A 24,387-nucleotide genomic window follows, 5' to 3' on the forward strand; every position below is an offset into this window, starting at 1 on the left:
ATACGTTTTGATATTTATAAAACAATATTGCAGAATTATCAACAGTAAAGTGAAATCAGCACAGAAAAAAACTTCTCTACCTTGATTGATTCAACCAATAATAACTCAGCTGCCCTGTTCAGAAGTATAGACCTGCTAGTAAACCCCACCTCCTGTGTCTTCCCTGTTCAGAAAAAGTTCTGTCAACCCAGTTGAATGTTAAAGTAAACCAAATAAATTACACTTTTGAGTCTGGTTTCAGAGCTCTCCACAGCAGTGAAACAGCACGAGTTAAGGTAGTAAATGACCTGAGATTGAATAAAGATGCAGGCAAACTCTCCTTTTTCTGCTAGATTTAAGTGGCACTTTTGATACTGTTGATAATGAAATACTTCTTGGTCGAACACAGAGCTGGGTAGGCCTTAGTGGCTTAGTCTTAGACTGGTTTAGATCTAGTATATAATTGGATGCGATTACTATGTTGCATTTGGTACTTCTTCCTCCACACATCAAAAAATAACTTGTGGCGTCCCCCAAGGATCAATTCTTGGGCCTTTACTGTTCAACCTATACATGCTTCTGTTACCACATATCATTAACAAACATGGTATTAGTTATCATCAATATGCAGATGGCACTCAACATTACATTTCTATAGAACCTAAATCCCAACATTAGCTCACTGTTTGAGTGCATAGGTGATATACAGACATGGATGTCTGACAATTTTCTGCAATTAAATAAAGAAGACAAAGGTCTTGTTCTTGGTAGTGTTTCACAAAGCAATAATGTTCAGACTTATTTAAATTAAATGAATTTAAATTAAATTTAATGAATTTTGTTAATGAGCTTCAATTCACACATCATGACTACATGCAAGACAGCTTATTTTAACCTTCAAAACATCGCTAAGGTCTGAGATATGCTCTCTCCTGCTGATCGTGAAAAACTTGTCCATGCATTTATCACATCAAGGCTAGATTATTGTAATGCTGTTTTATCTGCTCTCCCAAAGAGCTCTATTTCAGCCAGGTTCCTGACCGGCAGGAGAAAGAGGGATCATATTACACCTGCACTCCACTCACTGCACTGGTTACCTGTCAGTTTTAGAATAGATTGTAAGGTTCTGGTTATGGTTTTTAAATGTCTTCATGGCCTTGTTCCTCGTTACCTTAGTGAAATGATAGATATGTTCCAGTCAGGTCTCTCAGGTCTTCAAACAGCAATCTATGAGTGATTCCTAAAAGCTGATTAAAGATTGGTGAGGGTGCTTTCAGCCACTATGGCCCAAAGCTCTGGAACTCACTTCCTGAGGAGCTAAGAGACATTTCATCCCTATACAACTTCAAGAAGAGTCTCAAAACCTTCCTGTTTAGATCTGCATTTAATTAATGGTAAATTATTTGATTTTCTAATTAATAATGCTATTTTACTTAATTACATTCAATGTCTGTTCTAATTATTTTAATAGTTTTGCCATCTTATTTACTTTATTACACTATTTCGTCTATTATTTAAATATTTGTCATTTTATTACTTTATTTTATTATGTTTGTTTGAACACAGTCCTATCACATTACATATCCATATATAGATCACTGAAACTCATACAACATTTATGACCTCACAGGACTTGAATCACAATTCAAAATGCAGTACCACTTAATCAGACAACATGAGGCTCAGATCGCTCTGAGCACATCCCACAAAACCAGGGGGGACAATTCAATATTTCTAAAATAAGACTCACCTATCATTAATCTTTTAGATGCTTCAGACAACAGAAAAATAATAAACCATTTAAATCAGCTTCAGTGATCCTACAAATTCTGCTGTAGAAAATGAATAAAAGGAGAACAGAGAAGTGGAGAACGGATTCAGAGGAGCTGGTGAGGAGAGGAGAAATAACCGGGGGATAAAAACAGGAGGCCAGCCGTGGGACATTTTCACTGGTTCTGGGTTATGGTATAGGTGTGACGTAATTCCTCTGACCAGACTTTTCCAGAACACACTCACACACACACATACATCCGTCCACCCACCCATCCATTTACATCTGCTTATAAGGGTTCGGAACATGGGCGCAGTAGCCTAAGCAAGGAGGCCCAGGTCTCCCTCTCCCTAGCCACCTCTTCCAATTCTTTTGGGGGGTTGCATTCCCAGGACAGCTGAGAGATATAATCACACAACTAAACCAACATCCTACAGCCCAACCAAACCCAACATCCTACAGCACAACCAAACCCAACGTCCTACAGCACAACCAAACCAAACGTCCTACAGCACAACCAAATGTTCTTGATGATTGTGGAACAGCTCTCAACAGGATTCAGGGTTGCCAACTTTTCAAGATCACTTGGAGTGAGGTTTTAACCTGGAGGGGGTGGCGAAGTGTAAATTGTTACCGGGCGGGGTGTAAAATCGCCAGTGGTTGGCGCCAGAGCAAACTAGTAACTCATTGAATCATAGATGTGGATCAGAGGTAAATAAACTAGGTTTTTTTTCTGCGTGAGAAATCGGATGTGTGGCGTGAGAGCGTGTGAAGTCAAATGCGTGTGTCTCATGCGCAATGCATGATAGTTGCCAACCCTGGGATATAATATGCATAGAAGTGATTACATTAATCTTTGGGCCAACTTCTGATAGGACTGACAATTAAATGTGACAAACAAAAGCACATCCTATTTGAATTCAGCCGGGTGTCGCTAATCAAATGCTGTTTAAAAGCAGACATTTTAGCTGGAGCATTAAAGCAATTCCTCCATTATGCCAAGGAGCAAAGACAACAGAGGTCATCTTTGAGTAGCAACAGATGATGTCCATCAAACTGGGAAGGGTTATAAGGCCTTTCCCAAGCAACGTGATGTCCATCATTATACACTGAGACAGTTTATTCACAAGTGGAAAACATTTGAGACAGTTGTCAGTCTTTTTTTTGCAGAGTGAATGTCACAGCAAATTTCACCCCAAGGTCAGACTGTGCAATGCTCAGGGAAATGGCAAAAAAAAAGTTACATCTCTTACTGTACAGTCCTCACTTAGCCAAGAGAATGTTTTTTCTTTCTAAAAAGAACATGGCAGTGTTTGGCCATAATTCACAGTGCCACCTTTGGTGAAATCCAAACACGGCATATCAGTACAAACACTTCATACTAACTGTCGAGCATGATGGTGGAGTGTGATGATCCGGGACCATTTTACACCCAGTAATGTTACATGGGGCAGTCATGGTCTGGTGGTTAGAGAATCGGTTTTGTGACTGGAGGGTTGTGGGTTTGATTCCCAGGCCCCAGGCCATGACTGAAGTGCCCTTAACTCCAACTGCTCTAGCTGGGCTAGGGCTGCCCACTGCTTTGGGCATGTGTGCACCACAGCCCTCTAGTGATCATTAGTGTGTGTGTGTGTGTGTGTGTGTGTTCTCACTGCAAAGATGGGTAAATGCGGAGGACTAATTTTGATTAAGGTGCAAATCTACTATCTTAACTCTGTTCAAATCATTTTTGGATGTCCTGATACTTAAAATGATAAAATTCAAAGACTGTGTACTTTGTTTTTCATATCACTATATATAACACAGGCAGCCATTGCAGATGAAGCGTGTCATGTAGCTCTGACTGTGCTGAGGAATATTACACCAGACAAATTATTATTTTAACTTTAAAACATGTATTCGGGTGGAGTTAAATTATGAGTTCCATTATTGTTCTGTTAACATAATATATAAAGGGAGAACACAAACATGTACCTGTGGTGCCAGTCACCACAAATATGTGTCACAGGACCAGAAACCCAGAGAGCTAAACTACGCTTAAGCCATGACCTGTGTCTCCCACTTCTGCTCCTGGAGAAACCCTGCACTCCACAAACAACTGTGCTCCCCTGCACTCAGCAAACACCTATCTCAACTCAGCAAGTTATTATCTAACACTTCACCAGGATTAAAGGAGGGTCAGAGCTGATATTGGAGAATCCCTGTAAAATGTAAGGGTGGGGGTTCTCCAGGAGCCGGGTGGAGTAACACTGGCCTTCACCAAAATGCAAATTTCCTACGCCACATCATTGCTGCCACTTCTGTTAGACTCTGGTTACTCACAGGACGGGAGGCGAAGGTGGAGGAGATGAGGGTGGGGGTGGGCATAGAGGTGGAGATGGGAGGCCTGCCGGAGGGCACCGGGTTGAAGCGCTGGCCGGTGTTGGGCGGAGACGACAACGAGCGTGAACGCCTCTTCTCCGGGCATTCTGGAGCACTGCTGGGGGCGTCCAGGGAGAAGGCGGGCGGACTCGGGCTCTGTGTCGGAGTCCCAGGGGAAGAAGACAGCCCAGAGGCTACAGCAAACAGAGACAGACAGTACATAATGAATCCTACTGAACAACTGTAAAACAAAAACAAACACTGTACACAAATTCTAAGAAAGCTTCTATATTCATCCAGTCGTCTGTTCCATGGCTGAATCGGTTTATTGCTTGCCCTAATCATGTGCAGTCCATAATAAAGAAGGCTTTTAATGTCACTGGCCTGTGACTCGACAGTTGCTCATGTAAAATGGAAATTAGGGCACTGCAGGCAGGAGAATGATGGTTATCAGTACAGGCTTCACACGTGTGACACTGAGTCTGTTTACATGCACTCAATAACCTGATCATTGTCAGATTTCTGCAGTTATCTGATTATTCAAGTGAACATATAAACAACATACTCGGATTTCTTAGTAAGGATTTAGGGTGTATTTGTGTTTCTTGAAATCTGATAAACAGAGGTGGATTTCAGCTCAGTTATCGTGTTCATGCATCCACTTCCTCTGACTTCTTAGACTGCTTACGTGCAGACACTTAAAGACAAAGCTTAGCAGAACCTGCAAGCATCAAGACAAACAAGAAAACAAACAAGCAAAACATGAAGCATTATGCAAATTAAACCATAAAAATTCAGGTCCGTATTTGCCAATAAAATGTCCCCATGCTTTAAAAAAGGACTGTGATAATAAGTTTTAAATTTAATATCACATGCTACATTTGTGAGTTTACTGGCTGTCAGCAAAGCAGAAATCAGATCGTTGCCAGACTCCTGTAGTTTATCCATTAGTACATATAAGTGTGTTAATCAGACTACTGACAAAATGTGTTCTTGCCATTACTGGATTACTGAGTGCACATAAATGCACTTACTGTTTTGCAAGACTGCATATAAAGGGTGATCTGAAAACCCAACTGGTGAGAGAGAGTACCTTGGTCCTAGCATAGCTCACTGACAGGAAAGCTAACTGTGTAAACAGACCAAACCACTGCTTTCACCTGCGTGCACTGGGAATGTAATAGAAAACAGCTGTTATGTGACATGACAGATGTCCTACCACAGATGTCCCAGACACCCCACCCCCAAACATGTCCTGGCCCCCCCTCAGCACTTGACAACACAACATACACACACACACACACACCTGCTGACCTACTTACATATTACTGTACTAAAACACCATTGCAGTTTTGATCATGGCATTAATAAATGGGAATATTCTTATACAGAAGAGTATGTCCAAGCACGTGATCTAAAACATGGCTGTTTCTGGGCTTGCGTGGTATAGATTTTATTATTTTTTTACCTGACTATGATTTTCGATTATTATAACCTTGATTAACAATGTAATCGTGCACAATACACGATTGTTGCGTTGTTGAGTCTAATTAGTTTACATATCACATCACAGCAACAGAAAACAATTTTTATTCAACGCAATCTTGAACAAACAAGACCAGGTACATACACTTTAAAAATAGCATCGCCTCGATTTCTGGTTTAAGGAGAATAGGGAGACATGCTTGCAACGGTACCCAAGTTTCTCCAAAACAGGCAAGCATTTCCCTTCCCCTACACTTCTGCGTTCCACCAAATGGTGAATTGTTTCTCCACCATCATGTTCACCTAAGTATGAACTGAGTTCAGCTAGAACCTAACCCCATCCTAAACCTAGCGAACCTTATGAACCTTACAGATTCATGTCTTGCCTCCAAATCCATGCCTAGCGTGTTGCCTAGGGTGCCTAGGGTGCTTCGTGCTACCTGCTAGTATTAATAAAATGGGAAAAAATAAGCCCCAATTCTTTGTAAGAGTTCTACGACTGTGCTAACCAAAGATGTGAGACTGCACAGTAGAGACAAGTTCATTTTCCGGTCTCCATCTGTCATTCGTCCGTGTTTTCATAGAAACTATTTACAAGAGTTCCCCCTCCAACGCTCGGCACCGGTGTTGAAAGTGACTCTGGAATCCGCGCTATCTCCTGACATTAGCTGCGTCCTGCCAACTGCCCGTGGCCTGCCTGCTGTGTCACCACGTTAACGTCTTATTTTAGCCTTTGCCACTGCTACACATTCCACAGGAGCTGATAAGCTCGGCTCCGGGAACAGTGTCAAGTCTTCACACTCTCCTGCGCCGCTGCGTTAGCCTGATCCTGGTTCTCCGTGGCTGTGCTGGCTTTTCCTTGATCGTATATGCAAAGCCAAACTGTCATTTAAACGTGTTTATTCCTGTTGTTCCGTGTTTGACGGACCCAGGACCTTTACGATCGTGTCCTCTATCCACTGCTGTCAATGATGGTGTTATGTCTTGCTATTTTGAGGTGCACAAAGGTGTCAGGATTTGGTGGTGACACAGGGGTGGCTTGGAACATTTGGTTTCATTAGCTGATATTGCCCAATACATCTAAGCAATGCGCAAAATAACATTTTCAATTTTTCGATTTTTTAAAATCGTCATTACTATTAATATTATCATTCGTAATAAAAAAAAGTGACCGAATCAACAGTATGCATCCTGGAAAATGAATGTTTATTATGAATTATTATATGAATGTCAAAAATTACATGAACTCCGAGAACTGGGACAACGAAGATGTTTTACCCTAGTGGGGTACCATTAGCTAGTGGTAGCGGACGCTTGGCCAAGTATATTTGCAGTCCTGTTTTCGAGATGGACCTAAAGGTTGCTTATACTGGAATTGTAGCTGATAACTTGCCTGCAACTTTATGACGAGGCTCCAGTTTTGCCGTCCGCTGACTAGAACTGCACGGAGCGCAACTCCTGGAAGAGTTGTTGCCATACGGCCATTTCAGCTTGAATTACAGGCTTGGTTCAGCTTTACCTTTAATTACTGAAAGTGCCGTCATGAAGTGCGTTCAGCGCTGCAGGAATTACGTACACAAGGACTTGCGAGGCAAAGCAACAGTTGTGTTGCCCCCACCCCATTGGATAATCATACATAATTAAAAGTGATCGTCGTTACAACTCTGGCTGAGCTGGAAAGTACTGGAAAGTGCTATTCACCCAGACTATACCAGGGACTGACTGAGACTACCCAAACCATCCTACTGCCCAAACCATCCTACTGTCCAGGGGGTTCTGAGGGGGTTTTACTCCATTCCAGACAACTGTGACCGACATCAAATTTCCAGAAGTGTCCTAGAAGCTAGAAGCTCCCATTTCTGATTTCCTTCATTGGCCTCTGTTATCCAGGTATCCACATTCTTATTCTAGCTAGCCCAGGCATCTAGTGTGTTAGGCTAACGGATTAAGTGCATTCCTGAAGAAGACAGATCTCTTCTCAGTGCCACAGGTTTTTCAACATGTTACTAATCTCTGACCTGCAGGTCCACTCATGGGTTTCGATGGAAATAATTACGTCATTCGGACCTTGAAGGTAATTGGCAGAGTACCGGCCACTTTGGCTGCTTGAGGAGTTCATGTTTTTTTTCTTATCTTTCCCCAAAGGTCTTCTCACCTGAGGTAAAAACCAGCCAGGTTCCTGTCACCCAGGTGTCTGTATGGTTGGGCCACAAAGGTGTGTGTTGTCTGGTGATGTACTATCACTGTATAGAAGTCAAACTCGCACACTATCAGTGGAGGAGGTCCTATACCAAGCCCCACCTCCACAAGGCTGTGGTGCCGTCACACAACAGGATAGTGTCACATTACAGGAATATTCATTAAAGAAAGATTCCAGCTCTTTGCAACTAAACCCATCTACTGCAGTGAAGTATATGATGGTTACCACGGGCAAAAATACTGGCACATTTCCTAGTACTTAGCAAAGAAAGAAAACTATACTGACTCAAAACATATGCTACGTTATTAAGAGATTAGCGAGTTACATGAATGGTGTAACTTTATGAATCATCCAGAATCGTGTAGGAAATGACAGGCAGGCAGTGTGCCTACGCTTCAAATGGCACAATTCAATATCTCTGCCTCGTTAAGAACGACAGCTATTCTTAGCAATCCCCATGAGATTCTGGGTGCAAGCCTTTTTCTGCCCGAGCCAAAATCCATGGCTGCAATAGCGAATGCCTCTCCATCTCTCCGACACTCCCAGTGTAAAAATAGTCAATTTATGAGTTTCTCTTATGTTTCGCAATGTAGTCGTCATTAAAAGATTAATGGTGTCTGAAGTGTGCTACAGTGGGTAACAGTGATCACCACACCGGGATGATTTCTAGGAGATGATGCCATTTTCTAGGAAACTTTACATTACTTTCTGTGAAAGTACTTTCTCCAGAATGTAACGCAAACCCTTTCAGACTCTGTTTTGGTTGAGCCAAACACTGGGTCTTTCGTTGGGTGCGTGGTGAATGTGCCGGAGCACAAGGCTCTAGAACAGAAAGAATCACAAGCGCTTAAGTCTAATTTACGTCAGCAGCCTCCAATCTCATGTGACACACAGGAGTCCCTGTGGGGTGACTCTGGCCCCTGTTACACATCGCCCCTGTCAGGCTGAGGTAATATGATGAATTACATGGTTTGTGTGTGTGTGTGTGTGTGTGTGTGTGTGTGTGTGTGTGTGTGTGTGTGTGTGTGTGTGTGTGGATGATGCCGCCAACAGAGAGCACATTGATAGTGTCCAAAAGCGCATGTCATAGTGGGACTGTGATGCTGTCGAGAGACAGAAACAGAGGTGCTTAACATTTAAAAGGCTGATGTCTACTGATACCTGTTGATTCACGTGACCTCAACAGGCACTAGCACTGCACTGGTTTGACCCCAGGCCCCAGTCTGTGCCAAACTGCCAGATTACATATATGTACAATACATATACATACAGACACAACCAACTCATAAAACATTGCTGACCCGTAGAGAACAGGTCCTTCAGAACTGTATAATCAAGCCTGTTCAACCTGATAACAAAGGTCACAAATCACAAATGTTCAATTTCTACATAAAAGCTTTCTCAGCTCTGTGGAGAAAGCATACCATCAAGCTTCTCTCCTTACTTTTGGGGCGAAGGGGGCCGTTCGTGTTTACTGTGACCTCTGAGGTCAGACCCCTTCCAAGTCAGCACCATGTCACCCTTAAAGCAGTGGCCCGAGACTACCAGCCAGGCGTGATGTAGGTGCCAGGACCTCCAGAGAGCATTGTCCAGGCCATCTATTTTAATGAAACCTGACATACAAAAATAGGCTTCAAGAGCACAAACACAGACATGAGGACTTCTTCATTACAGCTACACTAATGTGCTAACACTGGACAGTAAACCACAGATACAAATGAACTCTGTAACAGTATTAAGCTTAACACACACAAACGAACACAACCAGGTACACAGATAGATGGAATATCTGTGATGTAGCATCTATGTAGAGTTCTACAAACAACACATAACTGGTAGCAACAGTCTACATTTACTCAGTTTACTCTTCTGGAAAGTAACTTTCCAGAGTTATTTTTAAAACAGGTACTTAACACTTGCTTGAGTACATTTGTCAGGTCCAAAAAGTGAATTAACTTCATCCTAAAAGATCTTCAAGATTTATTAAAAAAATACTTTTTCTTCAGAACAAAGCTGTATGTTGTACTTTTATTCCACATTCAACGCTGTGCCCTCATAAGAAATCAACACGAGATTTTGCTAAAAATAAATGAAGGTTTTCAGCCAACGCATTGAGCGCTGTGGAACACAATAACATGCAGTGGGTGATCAAAAGGTCGTCATTCCCATCACAGACCCTGCAAGGTGCTGATCAGAACCATACTGCAAAACACAATATATCACCTCATACTACAAGACACTTTTCAGAGCATTTTCAAAGTTCCTTTCTTAATGCTCACAGTCACAGCCACCGTTCTGTACTGTCAAACTAGCAACAGTGTGATGCATTTTGCTTTTATTAGCTGAGTGAGCAGAAGTCTTTTTCGGATCACTACACGTCAATATTCCCATAAACATGCTCTCTGCACAGCATGTATGAAGTCATCATCTGACACACACACAGATGACGATCCTCATGCTGTTCTCTAGGACCTGAACAGTGTTTTAACGGGGCTCATCTGTCTGTCTCAGATCAGAAGGCAGCCTGCATGTACAGCAAACTGCATAAATCTTGCAAAAGTCTTCAATCTACTGCTGTTCTGGAGTGCCTGCTGGCCACACCCACTACACATCATCCTGAACCTCTCGTCTGGAGCAGGTAAAGAACACATTGTTCTGGTTAACTGTAAAGTATACAGAGAGAACGGTCTGTGCTGGAAAAGGTCTCAGCTTATAACTTCCCAAACTTGTAATCTACATTGTGCGGTGGATCCACCATTGCCAGTTCCCGGTTTTCCGTTTGAGCAGTACAGTACCAGTACCAGGGAGACGTGGGGTCTCGGACATGCGTCTCCGGCCCATCTGCTTCTCTTCCTTGCGCTTCTTGCTCCTCGGAAAACTGCCGAACCGCTTCATAGGAAACGCCAGGTCTTGGTAGATTGCCAGTAGATCCCAGATGGAACCAAAAGGCCTACTCCTTTGCCATGGGGCGGTGGAGAGGAACCCAGTGAAGGGATCTGTTCAGATCCAAGGAGCCCAAGGAGTGTTGAAGGTTCATCCAGAGATGTGTAAACAAGAGGGAACCGATTGAAAGTCTGTCCTGGTTTTAGGCAACAAAGTCTCTTTACTGTGGAATTTGACGGTTTTGCCCTTCCTGTAGCCGTCTCCTAATGTGAAAGTATTTCACCCGTCCTGTGAATTCTCTGCGACATCTACCCTAATACAGCAGGTTTCAGGTATTGTTCGCTGTTGTCGTCACACCACAGAGCGACTCTTGCTGTTTCACAGTCCGACCCCCAAACTCCTTGACTCTGTGAAATCATGCAAAGGTAGAGAACGCCGAGTGACACGCTGCCCGTCAGGCTGCCGGGGCGGCAAACTCCACTCGTTCAGCTTTCTTAGAACTGATACCTCGTCCGTCCTACACTCGTCCAATTAATAGCTCTCTCCCTCCCTCCTTCAGCTGAAACTCTCGGGCGGTGATCCCAACCCCCCCATCCCACTCTCTCTCTCTCTCTCTCTCTCTCTCTCTCTCTCTCTCTCTGCAGTGCATTACCAGGTGCAGCTGCATGTCTTTTTAAAATAGCCCACATGGCAGATAGCTGTAAATGTAGAGCCACCAATGACAGGCAGCTCCGCCCACCATCTGGTCCAGCCAGCCCCTTCTGGTCAAGCCCAACCCCCCCTAACCTTCCCCACCCACCACTTGACCACTGATCTCTCTCTCTCCTCTACTGGACACTTCTTCTACTGCCCCATGTTCTGACCCTGTTCTTCTGCCTCTTCTGGTCTGAGTGATCTTCTCCACTCCCTCCTCCCTCTGCTTTTCCCAGAATGCCTTGCATGGAGCGCCCAGTTTTCAGACAGGCTTGTGGTAGACAGCAAGAGAGAGAGAGAAAGAGAGACACGCAAGAGAGAGAGAGAAAGAGAGACACGCAAAACAGGGGACATGGTATGTGTGCTGATCTCCTGGACATGTCACTGTTACTGTTGTATGCAATGCAAAGTGAAAGTTTATAGTGTATAATGAAAAAGAAAAATTGAATCTCCACAATTAAACATTCGGAAAAAAAAGCATCGCATTGCAAACATTTCACATACGAATGAAATGCAAACATAAATGTATGAATATGTCAGAATTAGTTTGAGGGGATGGATGGACAGACAGTGTTGGATGGCAAGAACTCAGAGATGAGACCTCAGGCTCCTCCACAGAGAACTCCATATTTAACCTCTGTCAGGAGGTGGTGTTGAGTGGTGAGGGCTGAGGTCAACCTCTGCCTGCCCGTCACGTGCCTGAGTGCCAGTGATGTAAACCTGACTCACGCTGGCTGACGAATCATGGTATCACCCCGCTGTGCGCAGACAGCGGAGGCAACAGGCATGGTTTGGAAATATGTGTAATGGCTTTAGTCTAGACTGGACTGAAAGGGGGCAGGGCTGCTTCATTTCAGCAAGACTAGTTTGACTCACACTGCCTTCTAGTGGACAATAAAGGAAGTTTGGTCTCTATTCTGCACTGTATATTCCATTTATGAAAAAGCTGAACTATTTATCACACAAGACATGAAGAAACTAAAATATTGGCTTAGAAAGCAACATGCATCTTCTGAGAGTGAAGATGCTAGATTGACCATAAGATTCTTGAGGTACTGCCACAGTTATATTGGATGCTTCTCAAACGTAGGTTTTGTCTTCACCAACTATGCTAGGCTTTCCAAGTGAACAGTGCATCACATAGCCATATGAAAATTTTTAGCATGCTGTCAAAAATCAAAGTACAGTGATGAATTAATTAAAAAAGTTTTTTAAAAAGTTAACAGTTGCTACTGAAGATAACTGCACAGGACATGTGCAGTTTTCCTCATGGAAAACATTCTTCTTTGAAACAGGGCCAAGCAATTAGCCTTAAGCCTTTTTTAGTTGGCTGAAGGCAGCTCTGCTGTAGCAGGCCAACTCGCGTCAAAGCTGCAGTGTCTTTGCTTGGCCCCAAGTCTGGAATATTCCTGTTTTTAAAACCCAAATGGCCTGCCTCCCCACAGCAGGGAAGAGTGACTCACCTCTCCGGTCTTGGAGAGCAGGCCACTTCAGACATGGTGCCATTCCAAAAAACCCAAATACAGACCGACCTCTCAGTACAGGTGGCCTTTCAAACAAAACACTTTAAACTGCTCAAACCAAACAAAATCTTCACCCTCAAACATTCGACCACTAACAAATTAATAACCTGACAAGAGAGACTGTTAAACTGAGAGAAGAACAAGAAATCATTTTAGCCCTCTGCTGCCTGGGTCAGGGATAGCATGACTAAGCCTTGTACACTACAATTACAGTTTTATACAAAGTCAGAACAATGAAGAATGGTAGTACTGTACTTTAACTTCACCAGTGTCATTGTTAATGTTCCAATAACAAAATTCGATCTGTTTTGGCCATAACAGAAGCATGTCATCTCCACGATGTTGCTCAGGCGGCAGTATGAGATAAAGCCTCTCATTGGTCGGTCAGAAATCTGAAACTAGGAGAAACGAGGACATGAGAGACAAACCTGGCTCACCAATGGCAGCCTCTTGACTAGAATAAAACCATACGGAGCCTGAGACCTGGTTGTAAGGCAGTTTACAGCAGCTCAGCTCCAAACACGGTGTGTATATCTGTTTATAATACTGGAATCCATGATATGGAATGAAATTTTTAATTTACATCCTTATCAGACTAGCAAATGATTAACACACTGCTCCTAAGACCTCAAGTGTATAAAGGACTGTAGAAACAAACTGCCTCCATTTAAAACAACTCAGCAGAATGATGTTAGTTTGTACTGTTCATATATGTTCATTCATGCTATATTTCTCTCATGTTGACAGTTATGTTTGTGTTGGAATGACTTGGAAAAAATATCCAAGTCATGCTTTCACCAAGATACATTTGATGAACTGAAACCTGGCTCATAATACACTTATAAATACAGTGTAGGAAATATTGCTATGTGTAAATATTTCTATGTCTATTCTAAATATTTCTATTTCCAATATATTTATATTTTCTATATCCAAGTCAATTCAGTCTTTTCCTTAGCTTCACTGAGGTGAATGGGACATACTCATCATCATACATTTGACAAAATACAATCCCCAAAGCTAAACTTCTACTGCTGTGGTTGGTCACCTCCGCAACACCACCCCTCCTGTCAGATCCGCTAAGTAAAACTTCTACCGCTGTGGTTGGTCACCTCCGCAACATCACCCCTCCTGTCAGATCCTCTGAGGGAAACTCTTCTGTTGCTGCTGCACATGAATGTTTAGTAGCGTGAATGACCTCTGCTGACAACTGAAAGTGTTTCTTAGGTTTTCAGACAGGAAGTGCCCTCCGGTGTCGGCAAGGATATCACCAACCAAAAACTAGTCATAACATAGTGGTGCTGATAATACTCTAGCATACACACAGAAAAAAACAGTGTGTGAAAGAGCAAGAGAAAGAGAGAAAGAGATGCAGAAGAAGAATCTTACAAAATATGTCCAAAACTCAGATAAACGTTAGTCTAAGCAAATTTCTGGAATATGATGCATTGGTGAGGTTAAGAACCACTTATAAACAGACCTAATAAACAGATGTGGGATATCAAACACACTTCCACTTGTGCTAGGTCCTGTAGCACCTATAGACCAGTGCCTAGATACTGTAGCACATATAGACCACTGCCTAGGTCCTGTTGCACCTAAAGACCAGTCCCTAGATCCTATAGGACATATAGACCACAGCCTAGGTCCTGTAGCACCTATAGGACAGTGCCTAGGTCCCATAGCACCAATAGACCAGTGTCTAGGTCCTGTAGCACCGATAGGCCAGTGCCTAGGTCCCATAGCACCAATAGACCAGTGTCTATGTCCTGTAGCACCTATAGGCCAGTGCCTGGTGTTAATGCACTCTGACTCGTGCACCGTCCATCACATGCACAGCTCCTAACCAATCAGAATATGAAAACGGCACCCAGACTCTAAGCACAATCAAAGGCTTGCTAACCACAACCACGATCACAGCACTTCCTGCTCTGGGCTTTCAAGACTCGAAACAACAGGAAGCTGCACTCTGTTTGCACTGATGCAGAGTCAGTTCCTCTCACCTCAAACAGCATATCGTGACGAGCTATGCTGCAGGAACAGATCTCCGATAAGCACAAAGGACCCGACCTGTCAACAAAGGCGACCGCAACAAGACGTGGTAAACAGGCAACACTTTGAGTTCCAGATGTAGTTTTGCGTCTATCTACATCGGGCTGGTGGTGACTATAGAGCTCTCAACAATAATGACTCCACACTCATATGCCCCCCAGCTCCTCCATGCTACACGGATGGAGCCAGAAAGCAAGCTACTCCCCAACTAATGCACATTTCAGTGCTCAGAGGACAAGCCATGGGAAACTTGGCGCAAACGGCATGCCATTCAGATCATCCATTCCCAAGAATGTGGTTTTGGGATTATTATATTACTATACACATAATCCTGACAATGTTTAAAGGTTTTGCACAAACGTGACCACCAGATAAATACACAGATATTACTTTAATATGATCAGAGTTCTTCTGATTAACTTCTCCTTGTCAACTGGTGTAAAGGCAGTAAAACGTAGCCTCACCTATACAGTAATCAGGGAACATCTGGAAAGAACAGATCCATTACATCAAATGGAGCTAAGGCAACATAATGAGTTTAAGTGTTCTCAATGTACACCATGTGATAATCGGCTGAAAGGGTTAAAGGAAGAAGGCTCTTACACATAGGACACACTGACTACTCATATATCAGCGCACTGAATAAGTGCTAATAAGGATTTACAGTAAATCTCTGGTAGATCAAATTTCACTTTGATTTGACAACACTTTGACAAGCTTAAGCTAAGTGTAACCTGAATAGCAAGTGACCCAATCATATTGTCGTGAGTTTAATGTATCACATGATGTATTTATGCATTTGGCACTGAGAGATTAATGTATCCAAAAAAAAAAAAGAAAGTCTCTTTCATTGTTGTTTTATGCTTTGCAGTTGGACTGAAGGCCTGGGGTTATAACCTGGGGGGAATCAAAGAAAACTAGGACTTCTTGCTGAGCATTCTCCGCTCTTTGCTGCTTTCTTACCTTTTCGAGCTCTGGAGAAGATCCGAATGCTGGCAGGGGCGGAGTTAGACGAGGAGCGGAAGATACCACTGAAGCTTAGGCGGCGGGGCGACTTTGGGGGCGAGTCCTGGTGGGGGGCTGGAGGGTAGGGGAAGATGGTCTTTGTTGAGTTTGGACAGGTCCTAGGGCGCACAGGGGCTGACATGGGGCTGGAGGGCAGCATGCCAGAGGTCCTCATGAAAAAACCCTTAGTGGGGCTGACTGAGGAGCTCTCTGCCTAGAGGGAAGAAGAGAAAGCGTGTGGGAACTGTACGAGAGCACCATTTAAACCAAGAGTATTGATAATGTATAGATAAAGACGTTTAATCTGACACGCAAGCAATGCTGCCATGCAAAAATACTACTTACTCTCCAGGTACTATGGGTGTAACAATGCATACATTTTAAGGTTCAACATGATTTCTGATTTTTTTCAAGTCAAGATTTGGCATGTTTTGATTTGACAAATCTTTATAATACATGTTTAAAATATTCCAGAGATATATAATCCAAAATATTCCAGAGATATATAATCCATTTTGGATTATATATTATACAGACTGGATTGGGAGAGAATACATTTTATAAAAAAAAGTGCAAAAAGTGTTCTTATAATACTCATACATATAATACAAAAAGTGTTCTTATAATACATTTTATAAGAGCTATAAACAATACAATACCCTTATACAGCATATGAGAAACCCTCAGAATCTCATGTTATCATTTCATTAAACACTTAATGGTCAGAATTGAGATTACCGAGAGGTTCAAGGAACATGAAATATAAAGGTAGAGGACCTTGATTTGATTAACTGGTTTAATATTTATTTATGCTATAGTCAGAATTCAGTGTACTCAGTGCCACTATAACTACTGGCAGCCCTGAAATTCTCTGGCAGTGTTGTAATGTTGCACAAACATGTTTGAACTGGAAACTGTTGCTATATGCCTTAAAAACTTAAGTTAAATCCTAACAAATCACAACAGTGGCAAGTCAGTGTACAAAGCCGATAGAAAAAAGCATTTTTGACTTGAAAAGTAGAAAGATGGCAGAATGGCATTAATATTGTTAGGGATGCACAGCAAAATAAACCATCCTCACCACTGGCATAGTGAATACAAAACCGCTCTCTGGGTCAGAACTAGTGTGTTCATCTGCATGTGAATTCATATCATCAGAGTTCATATCAGGTTTATTCATTTGGACAGAATTTTGTTCACAAGAGAACATCACTAGCATAGCTTCTTCAGGACAACTTACATTCCATATGAAGTACAGGAACACAGCATTAAAAACACACACATTTCCACAGGCTATACACACACACAAACACGCTCGCTTGCACACACACGTGCACACTCACAAGGGCATGTGGACAAAGATGTGAGAAAAGCTATTAAAGACAGCGTGGACTTCCAGTGTTGCAACACAGGATCACCTGCTCCGAGAAAGGTTGCACAGTAACTATATATTTGTGCTAATCTTGGCTGCAGGGTTGTCCTTGGTAATGCTGATATCGCAGAAGGCCAGAAGATGCAGCCGATCTGTATTGTGCGCTGTGAGCACACGTCCAGTACTAGACATTCCTGATGGTGAGGAAGCACAGCGTTAACATAAATATTTATAACATAAATAAACAAATATTTTTAGCCAAAATAATGAGAGCCAGATTTTGAGCAAACCACAAGAAAACTATATAACTACTATAAGATATATATAGTATCGCAACATCATACTTTTATTTATATCACACAAGTATTTGTTAAAATATTAGAAGGAAAATGTTTTATGAATCACCTCTTAGGTCTTGAGTATCTGGCCAGTGTATTGCAGTAAAGGCGAAGGTCAGTGTTTGGAGAGTGGCAGGTAGCACATTAGTCCAGCGATGCTGGATCTCACTGCACTCTTGGAGTGTCCTCTCATCGTGACCGCGTGAGGCTGCTGCGTGTCCTCTCATCGTGACCGCGTGAGGCTGCTGCGTGTCCTCTCGGCGTGACCGCGTGAGGCTGCTGCGTGTCCTCTCATCGTGACCGCGTGAGGCTGCTGCGTGTCCTCTCGGCGTGACCACGTGAGGCTGCTGCGTGTCCTCTCATCGTGACCGCGTGAGGCTGCTGCGTGTCCTCTCATCGTGACCACGTGAGGCTGCTGCGTGTCTTCTCAGCGTGACCCCGTGAGGCTGTTGCGTGTCCTCTCATCGTGACCGCGTGAGGTTGCTGCGTGTCCTCTCATCGTGACCGCGTGAGGCTGCTGCGTGTCCTCTCGGCGTGACCGCGTGAGGCTGCAGCGTGTCCTCTAGGTGTGATCATGTGAGGCTGCTGCATGTCCTCTAGGTGTGATCGTGTGAGGCTGCTGCATGTCCTCTAGGTGTGACCACGTGAGGCTGCTACGTGTCCTCTCGGCATGACCACGTGAGGCTGCTGCGTGTCCTCTAAGTGTGATCATGTAAGGCTGCTGCGTGTCCTCTAGGTGTGATCATGTGAGGCTGCTGCGTGTCCTCTCGGAGTGACCGCGTGAGGCTGTTGCGTGTCCTCTAAGTGTGATCATGTGAGGCTGTTGCGTGTCCTCTAGGTGTGATCATGTGAGGCTGCTGCGTGTCCTCTCAGCGTGACCGCGTGAGGCTGCTCCGAGGCCCCTCGCCCCTCGAGGGGCCAGGGCCATGGGCTGAGCAGCGAAGCCTTGCTGGGCTCCTCTATGAAGGCCAAACCTCAAAGCTGTGACCTTCAAACTCTTGACGCACACACCCAGGTACTACAGATTGTCAGGCAGCAAAGGCTTTTATGCCTTTCGTACATTTCAAACGCCCCTCATGTTATTTGGCCTGGGTTTTATTTGTTTTTTGAGTGGAACTCTCGCCGTCACGTCTGCATAAGGGGGTGGAGTCTGTCAGCACCTGTGCACGTGTGTGGGTATGCGGGGGCGGGACTTCTGACACATTGCGGCTGAGCCACTTTCGACAAGTCATCATGAAGGCAACAGCACAAAGTGAGCAATTCTGTTAGGCCAGTCAGTGTTGGCACCAAATCAAAAGGACTAATTGTGCATCAGGTCTCGTGTTGGCTTCCTAATTTCACCATTTTGAATTATTGCTTTACTCACTGGTGTTGAAAGCTTTATGTGGTGAGTTAGTGGTTGCACCAAGAATCCTCAGCTGATCCGCAGTTAAACAGGGTGTAACAACACTTAAAGTTTCACGAAGAATGTAAACACAAAACCTCATATTATTACTTACGGTGATTTAGCTACTTCAAAAAACAATTAGTAGTCCAATATTGTGAATTTAAGTAGAAGTGGCAAGTTGGCAGGTCATAATTTCTCCAAAACATTTCTGTTTGTAATGTAAATAAACCCCCCAATCCAAAACAAGCAGCTAACTCAGATAACATCTGCTTGGAAATGTATAGTCATGACACCAGTGGACATTTTGTACACCATAAACGGTGTCATAAAATAATAATAATGAACATTGTTTGCTTATATCTCATGTATAGACATTTATTCATGAATGCATAAATAAATAGATGCAAGTTATGAATTATGCATATTTTATTACTACGTCATGTAGCTGCTAACATTACATAAGGATTGATTCTCGAGGTGAAAGAGAGGCTGTTGCTCTCAACATGAGCAAACACACCCGTCCCTTTCACAAGCCACACCCCCTGTCCGCATGAACGTGTTTTGACGAGCTGTGTATCTGTCCGTATATCTGTGAAACATGACCTCTGATGCGCGTCTCTACAGCCTGGCACCGCGATCATTATGGGCCAGACTACAGTTCATTGGCTGTGACATGCTTACACAAACAGCACTCTGTACAGCACTCTGTACTAACTCGCTGCTGCAACAGAGCCCACATGCAGGATTACTCTCTGGCCAGCCAAGTCTTTGATGTAGCAGAGAAACAAACCAATCCAATATTCAAAGAGACAGCCATTGTTCACACTGAGTACTATCTAGTCAAGCTCAATATAAATACACATTAATACTTATTACCACACATATGTATCAATACTCTGATGTCATTTAAATATTGTTTTACAGAATTGTGAGGCCAGAAACAAAATGAATCAACATTCAACAGCCACGCGGTTGGTCTAATTGTAGCACTGACTACCAAAGATCACACTCTGTGCTCTTCACCTGAGAGGAGCTTTGTGCTCAAGCATGACTACTAACATTTTACAGGAATCAATATCCGTTAAAGCTGTTTGATTTAGGACTGAGGTTCTAGATAGATTCTAGATGGAAAGTAAACTAGCTCATCTCCATTTCACACGCAAGAAAATCAGGTACTGTATTATTTTATTGAAGATGAACTACCCTGTTATTTATTACAGTCATTAGTTTGTAATGAGTTGACCTTGGACCAACTCTACCTTTATTGCAGTTGTTTATCCATGAAGGCATTCAGAGGCAATAATGCCACTAATGGCTTTTCCTTTAGTGCCAGGTGGCCTAACAAAACTGCCGTTCCTGTGTCTGACTTTGGTTCAGCCAAATTTTCACTTTTAGGACAGGAGTGACATCGTTACCTTTGGTGACCCAGCTGTGTCGGATTTGTACGTTTCTCCATCCACACAAGGAGAGGCAAACGGACTCAGATCCTGTGAAAACAGGGGAAATAAGCTATGATGATCATGAGGAGGATCTCAGCAAGACATGCAGTTTATAACCAACCAGAGTTTGTTTGTAGCTAAATTACACAATTGCATTTTTAGGTTTGTTTTAGCCTCTCGTTACTTATATTCATAAACAATGATTTATACCATCTGACGATCAGTACTGGAGACCAGAAGCACTACTTAAATATCATTAATGTACTTTGCTACACATGCTTTAGTTGCTACTTACCAGCTACTCTTCAGACATGTATGAGCGTACTAGAGATATAAGCTGCCGTTTTTTCCTAATATGACATCCTGCACCTCTGGGCTCACCTGCCTTATGTGTATCTGCCGGTTCATTTTGGCATTTGCTTTTAAAGTCTCACATGTGTTCAACCTTTTTACCGCCCAGAGCAACATGGCACACAGGACTTCTTTGTCTTCCAGAGTGTCGAGTCTCCAACACACCTGTGCTGAGGGAGGCAAAGTGCGACGAGCCATCATTACTACTGGCAGGCACCACAGAGATGACCGTAACGGAGGGGTCATTGGGAACTACATCGGGAAGCTATTGCCCTTCAGGGGTGCCTTGTCAAACATTCAGCACTTCCTGTCTCGCAGCTGATCACCGTTTAAGGGTCAGACGGCTACTGCAGCCCGTAGCCAACTATGTCCAAAAATCAGGTAGGCTGCTCCAATCAGCACTGGGGGCCACTCTGTCCCAGGTGGACTGAGTTCATCCTGGCATCCTGATTAACAGGCCAGCTGGTTGTGCAGTAGACCAGCATTGGGTTCAACCAGAGGGAGCCGCCTTAGTTTGGAACTTTCTACTACCATGCTGATGTAGACGGTGCTTCAGTGTGGACACTGCCCGAGTTGGCTGTGCTTGTGTAAGTTAAAGAATTTGGAGATGGATGCAGAGAGCATGGTCAGAGCGTAGTGCGGCGGTGCATGAAGTCATACAACAGCAAACACCTGTTCAAACATGTGTGAGGTCATGATGTTTAACATATGACTTCAGGAGAGGACTATGATTAATGTACTCGTCATTGTTATTCTTATAGCTGCAAAAACACGGCCCTTGCCATTGTGTACTTGTACCAGCAGGTTGGTCACCAGTTGTAGCCAGTTCTGCCATTATAGCCGCCTTAATAAGGAAGGGCACACAACACAGTGTTACCTACAGCCTGAAAGCACAAACACGCCACTGTCATCAAACGGGATGTGGGACAAAGGTGAACGCAGTTAAACATGTGGAAAATGAAATGAAGGGTGACGAAAAATGATAAGTATTATAGAATTTTCATAGGGGCTCCAAACTGTTTCAGACAGTCTGTGCAAAAATGTCATAAATTACATTGCAAGGCACTTACATCATTTTTATTGACTATTTACATTTATGACATATTAAGTAATATGTTATACCTTTTCCTATTCAAACTTTTCCTCTCTAAACAAACAAAAAATCAATTGTTTATTATGCAATTTAGCAATGACTACTGATTTTCCGCATGCTTAATTATTTAAGTGTGCAAGGTGTGTAATAAGTGTTCATCATGCGATTCGTAGCGCTGCGGCTAAAGTACTTCTCCAGAGGACCAGTGTCTAGGCCTGTTTACTTCAAGGAGTGTCCTCTGTCAGCATGGAAAGCCAAGGGCATGGAAATAGACGAGTTGAGTCAACGGACAAAAAAAAAACCAAACAAACAAAACAATCAAAAAAATAATAATAAATCCGTTTTTGGTAGGACTTCCAGTAATGAGCGAGCTGTAGCTTCGGTTTCGACCCTTTGCAAAAACCGATGGATATTTCTGACAAGACGGTTAATGCGGAAGCGTTTCAAAAGTGAGCAAATGTTTGCAAGAAATCCAAGATTGATAGAAAGTATCGACATAGGCGTTTTGAACTAGAATGAGTCATGAGCTCCTAATTCTCCAATATGAGGACGCGGTGCGGTTCAAAATCGAGTGAAATGTGTGCAGTTGTGCTGACTATTATATAACGGACTGCAAATATCTGCTGGTTCACAACTTTCTTTTTGCTGATATTACTGTTATACCTTTCGCTAAATACTGAAATTGCGAACCCGAAAAGGTTTTCTGGCATCCAGGAACGCCCGGACCTTGGCGGCTATGCTTGTATAACAGTGACTAAATACAAAACCTCGTGTCAGTGCTGTTCTTGGCCATAACTGTATTGGATAACTGCGTGAGAGTGAAATGGCCTCACGTAAGTATTTTCGTCCCGAAAGCTAAAGCTAGTTGCAAAACTTGGGCACTGGGGCGCGTCATCTACCGTTTCCCTTCCCGTCCGAACCAAGCGCGGTTCTGTAAGCCACTACCACATATATAACCTAGTTGTGGCTGAACTATATAACATCACCTCGCCGTAAATAAATACACTTTCACTATTTGTTTTGCTCTGCGTGGACCCTTGGCGTATCTAACGCACCTGGTGTAGCTCAAATGGGAATTTACATCACTCACTATGGTGCCGCCCTGATGCAATGCTATTTAAAAGCAATCGTGTTCCGATGTTTAGTGGGTTAGGTTCAATTTTAAGTCGAAATACGGAGTAATTTAACCCAGTTAGCTCGGTAAACCATGAATCTGGATAGGCTGACTACCGTGCAGGTGACATCTCTTCAAGGAAACAAAAGCCCCAAGTGACAAAAACTTACACTGAAATAAGCAGTGTATGGAGAATATCCATTTGCAAAGGATACGTTAAACGACCCAAAGAAAGTATCCCGTGTTTGGACCCGCCTAACAACTTCCAACACGGATTCCTCGCATGCAGAAGCCGCGGCTGGACACCAGACCTATAGAGTTAATAAAGAAACGAAAACTCACAGGCATGTTAAGTCGAAGTCCTCTCTTCTTCTTCGGATTCTTCTTTGAAGAGTCCCTCTTCTTGGTGTCCATCACTGTACTTCCCATTTTTTTCTATTAAACAACTTTTGGCCTTTTCTCTCCCAAGGCACCGCTGCGATCGATTCACAATAAGTCTTTATAAGTGTGCGTTTGACGCAAAGCTTTACGATGCTGAATTTACGGAAGCATTGCGAAATATGGTTAGACTCCAAAGCTTCGATTCTTTGTCAAATTCGCTCGGCTGTGGGGAACATCCGCATTCTCTCCGTCTTAAGACAACTCTGGGTTCGATTCCGCATTGAACATCATTTATCCATTGAGAGTGCGTTGCACAACTCCCTTCTGCTACATCGTGATGCTTACGATCAAACCTAATTCTTGATGCATCAAACAATACACCAAAGCTTCGCGCCGATATAAAATAAAAAGCGATACACTCGGGTTATGTCGCTTATCGCAGACCAACGTTGCATATCAAGGACTGTTGCTGCTTCCCCAGGTACGCGCAGTTTATCTACACTAAGAATCTGCGCACGCATGTTTCTAATGGGAGGGTTCACGCGCCATAGTAGCGTGTTGCAGGCGCGTTTGGAAGCGAGATTTAACATCACGACCAGGACTCATTACAGGTATTCAATAATGGACTATGGAGGCCTAGTTATTTTCGATTTTCCATTATTTCTGAGAATCACTGGTGGCATTTAATTTTGTATTACCTTATCTACTAGAATTCCCATTGCAGTAGAATAGCATCTCATTACCAAACTCAGGAGTGACCTATTTTGGACCATTCTGTGAAGTTATAAGCCACTCCTCTCTGTCTGCATATATCATTTATATATGTACTGTAGTGCAGTTGAATATCTGGACAGAGGTTAGTCTTCTTCTTCCTCTTCCTCTCTCTATATACCCCATTGCATTTTGCATCAAGCAATAGTAAGGCTTCATAAAAGCTACGCTGCTATACAGCACTACAGT

The 24,387-nt window shown here is 43.2% G+C and overlaps 1 protein-coding gene across 5 annotated transcripts in view; it reads right to left on the minus strand.

Moving 5' to 3' along the window:
- The window catches only part of LOC143475322 (5'-AMP-activated protein kinase subunit gamma-2-like), a 37,563-nt gene extending 13,630 nt beyond the window's left edge, over positions 1–23,933 (minus strand). For 2 of the 5 annotated variants that reach the window (XR_013120995.1, XM_076973144.1), the window contains exons 1-4: positions 23,389–23,933; positions 20,465–20,536; positions 15,911–16,166; positions 4,073–4,305 (exon numbers count right to left, since the gene is read on the minus strand). Coding sequence is in view for 4 of the 5 variants with exons in the window: in XM_076973144.1 (XP_076829259.1) it covers positions 4,073–4,305; positions 15,911–16,166; positions 20,465–20,536; positions 23,389–23,475 (648 nt within the window). In the remaining variant the exon portion in view is untranslated. Of the gene's footprint in view, positions 1–4,072; positions 4,306–10,551; positions 10,704–15,910; positions 16,167–20,464; positions 20,537–23,388 lie in introns of those variants that run through there. The other 3 variants (XM_076973146.1, XM_076973145.1, XM_076973148.1) reach the window with 3 other exon arrangements.
- Between the last annotated feature and the right edge of the window lie 454 nt (positions 23,934–24,387).

The sequence above is a fragment of the Brachyhypopomus gauderio genome, chromosome 14 (genome assembly GCF_052324685.1).
Source record: "Brachyhypopomus gauderio isolate BG-103 chromosome 14, BGAUD_0.2, whole genome shotgun sequence".
Lineage (NCBI taxonomy): Eukaryota > Metazoa > Chordata > Actinopteri > Gymnotiformes > Hypopomidae > Brachyhypopomus > Brachyhypopomus gauderio.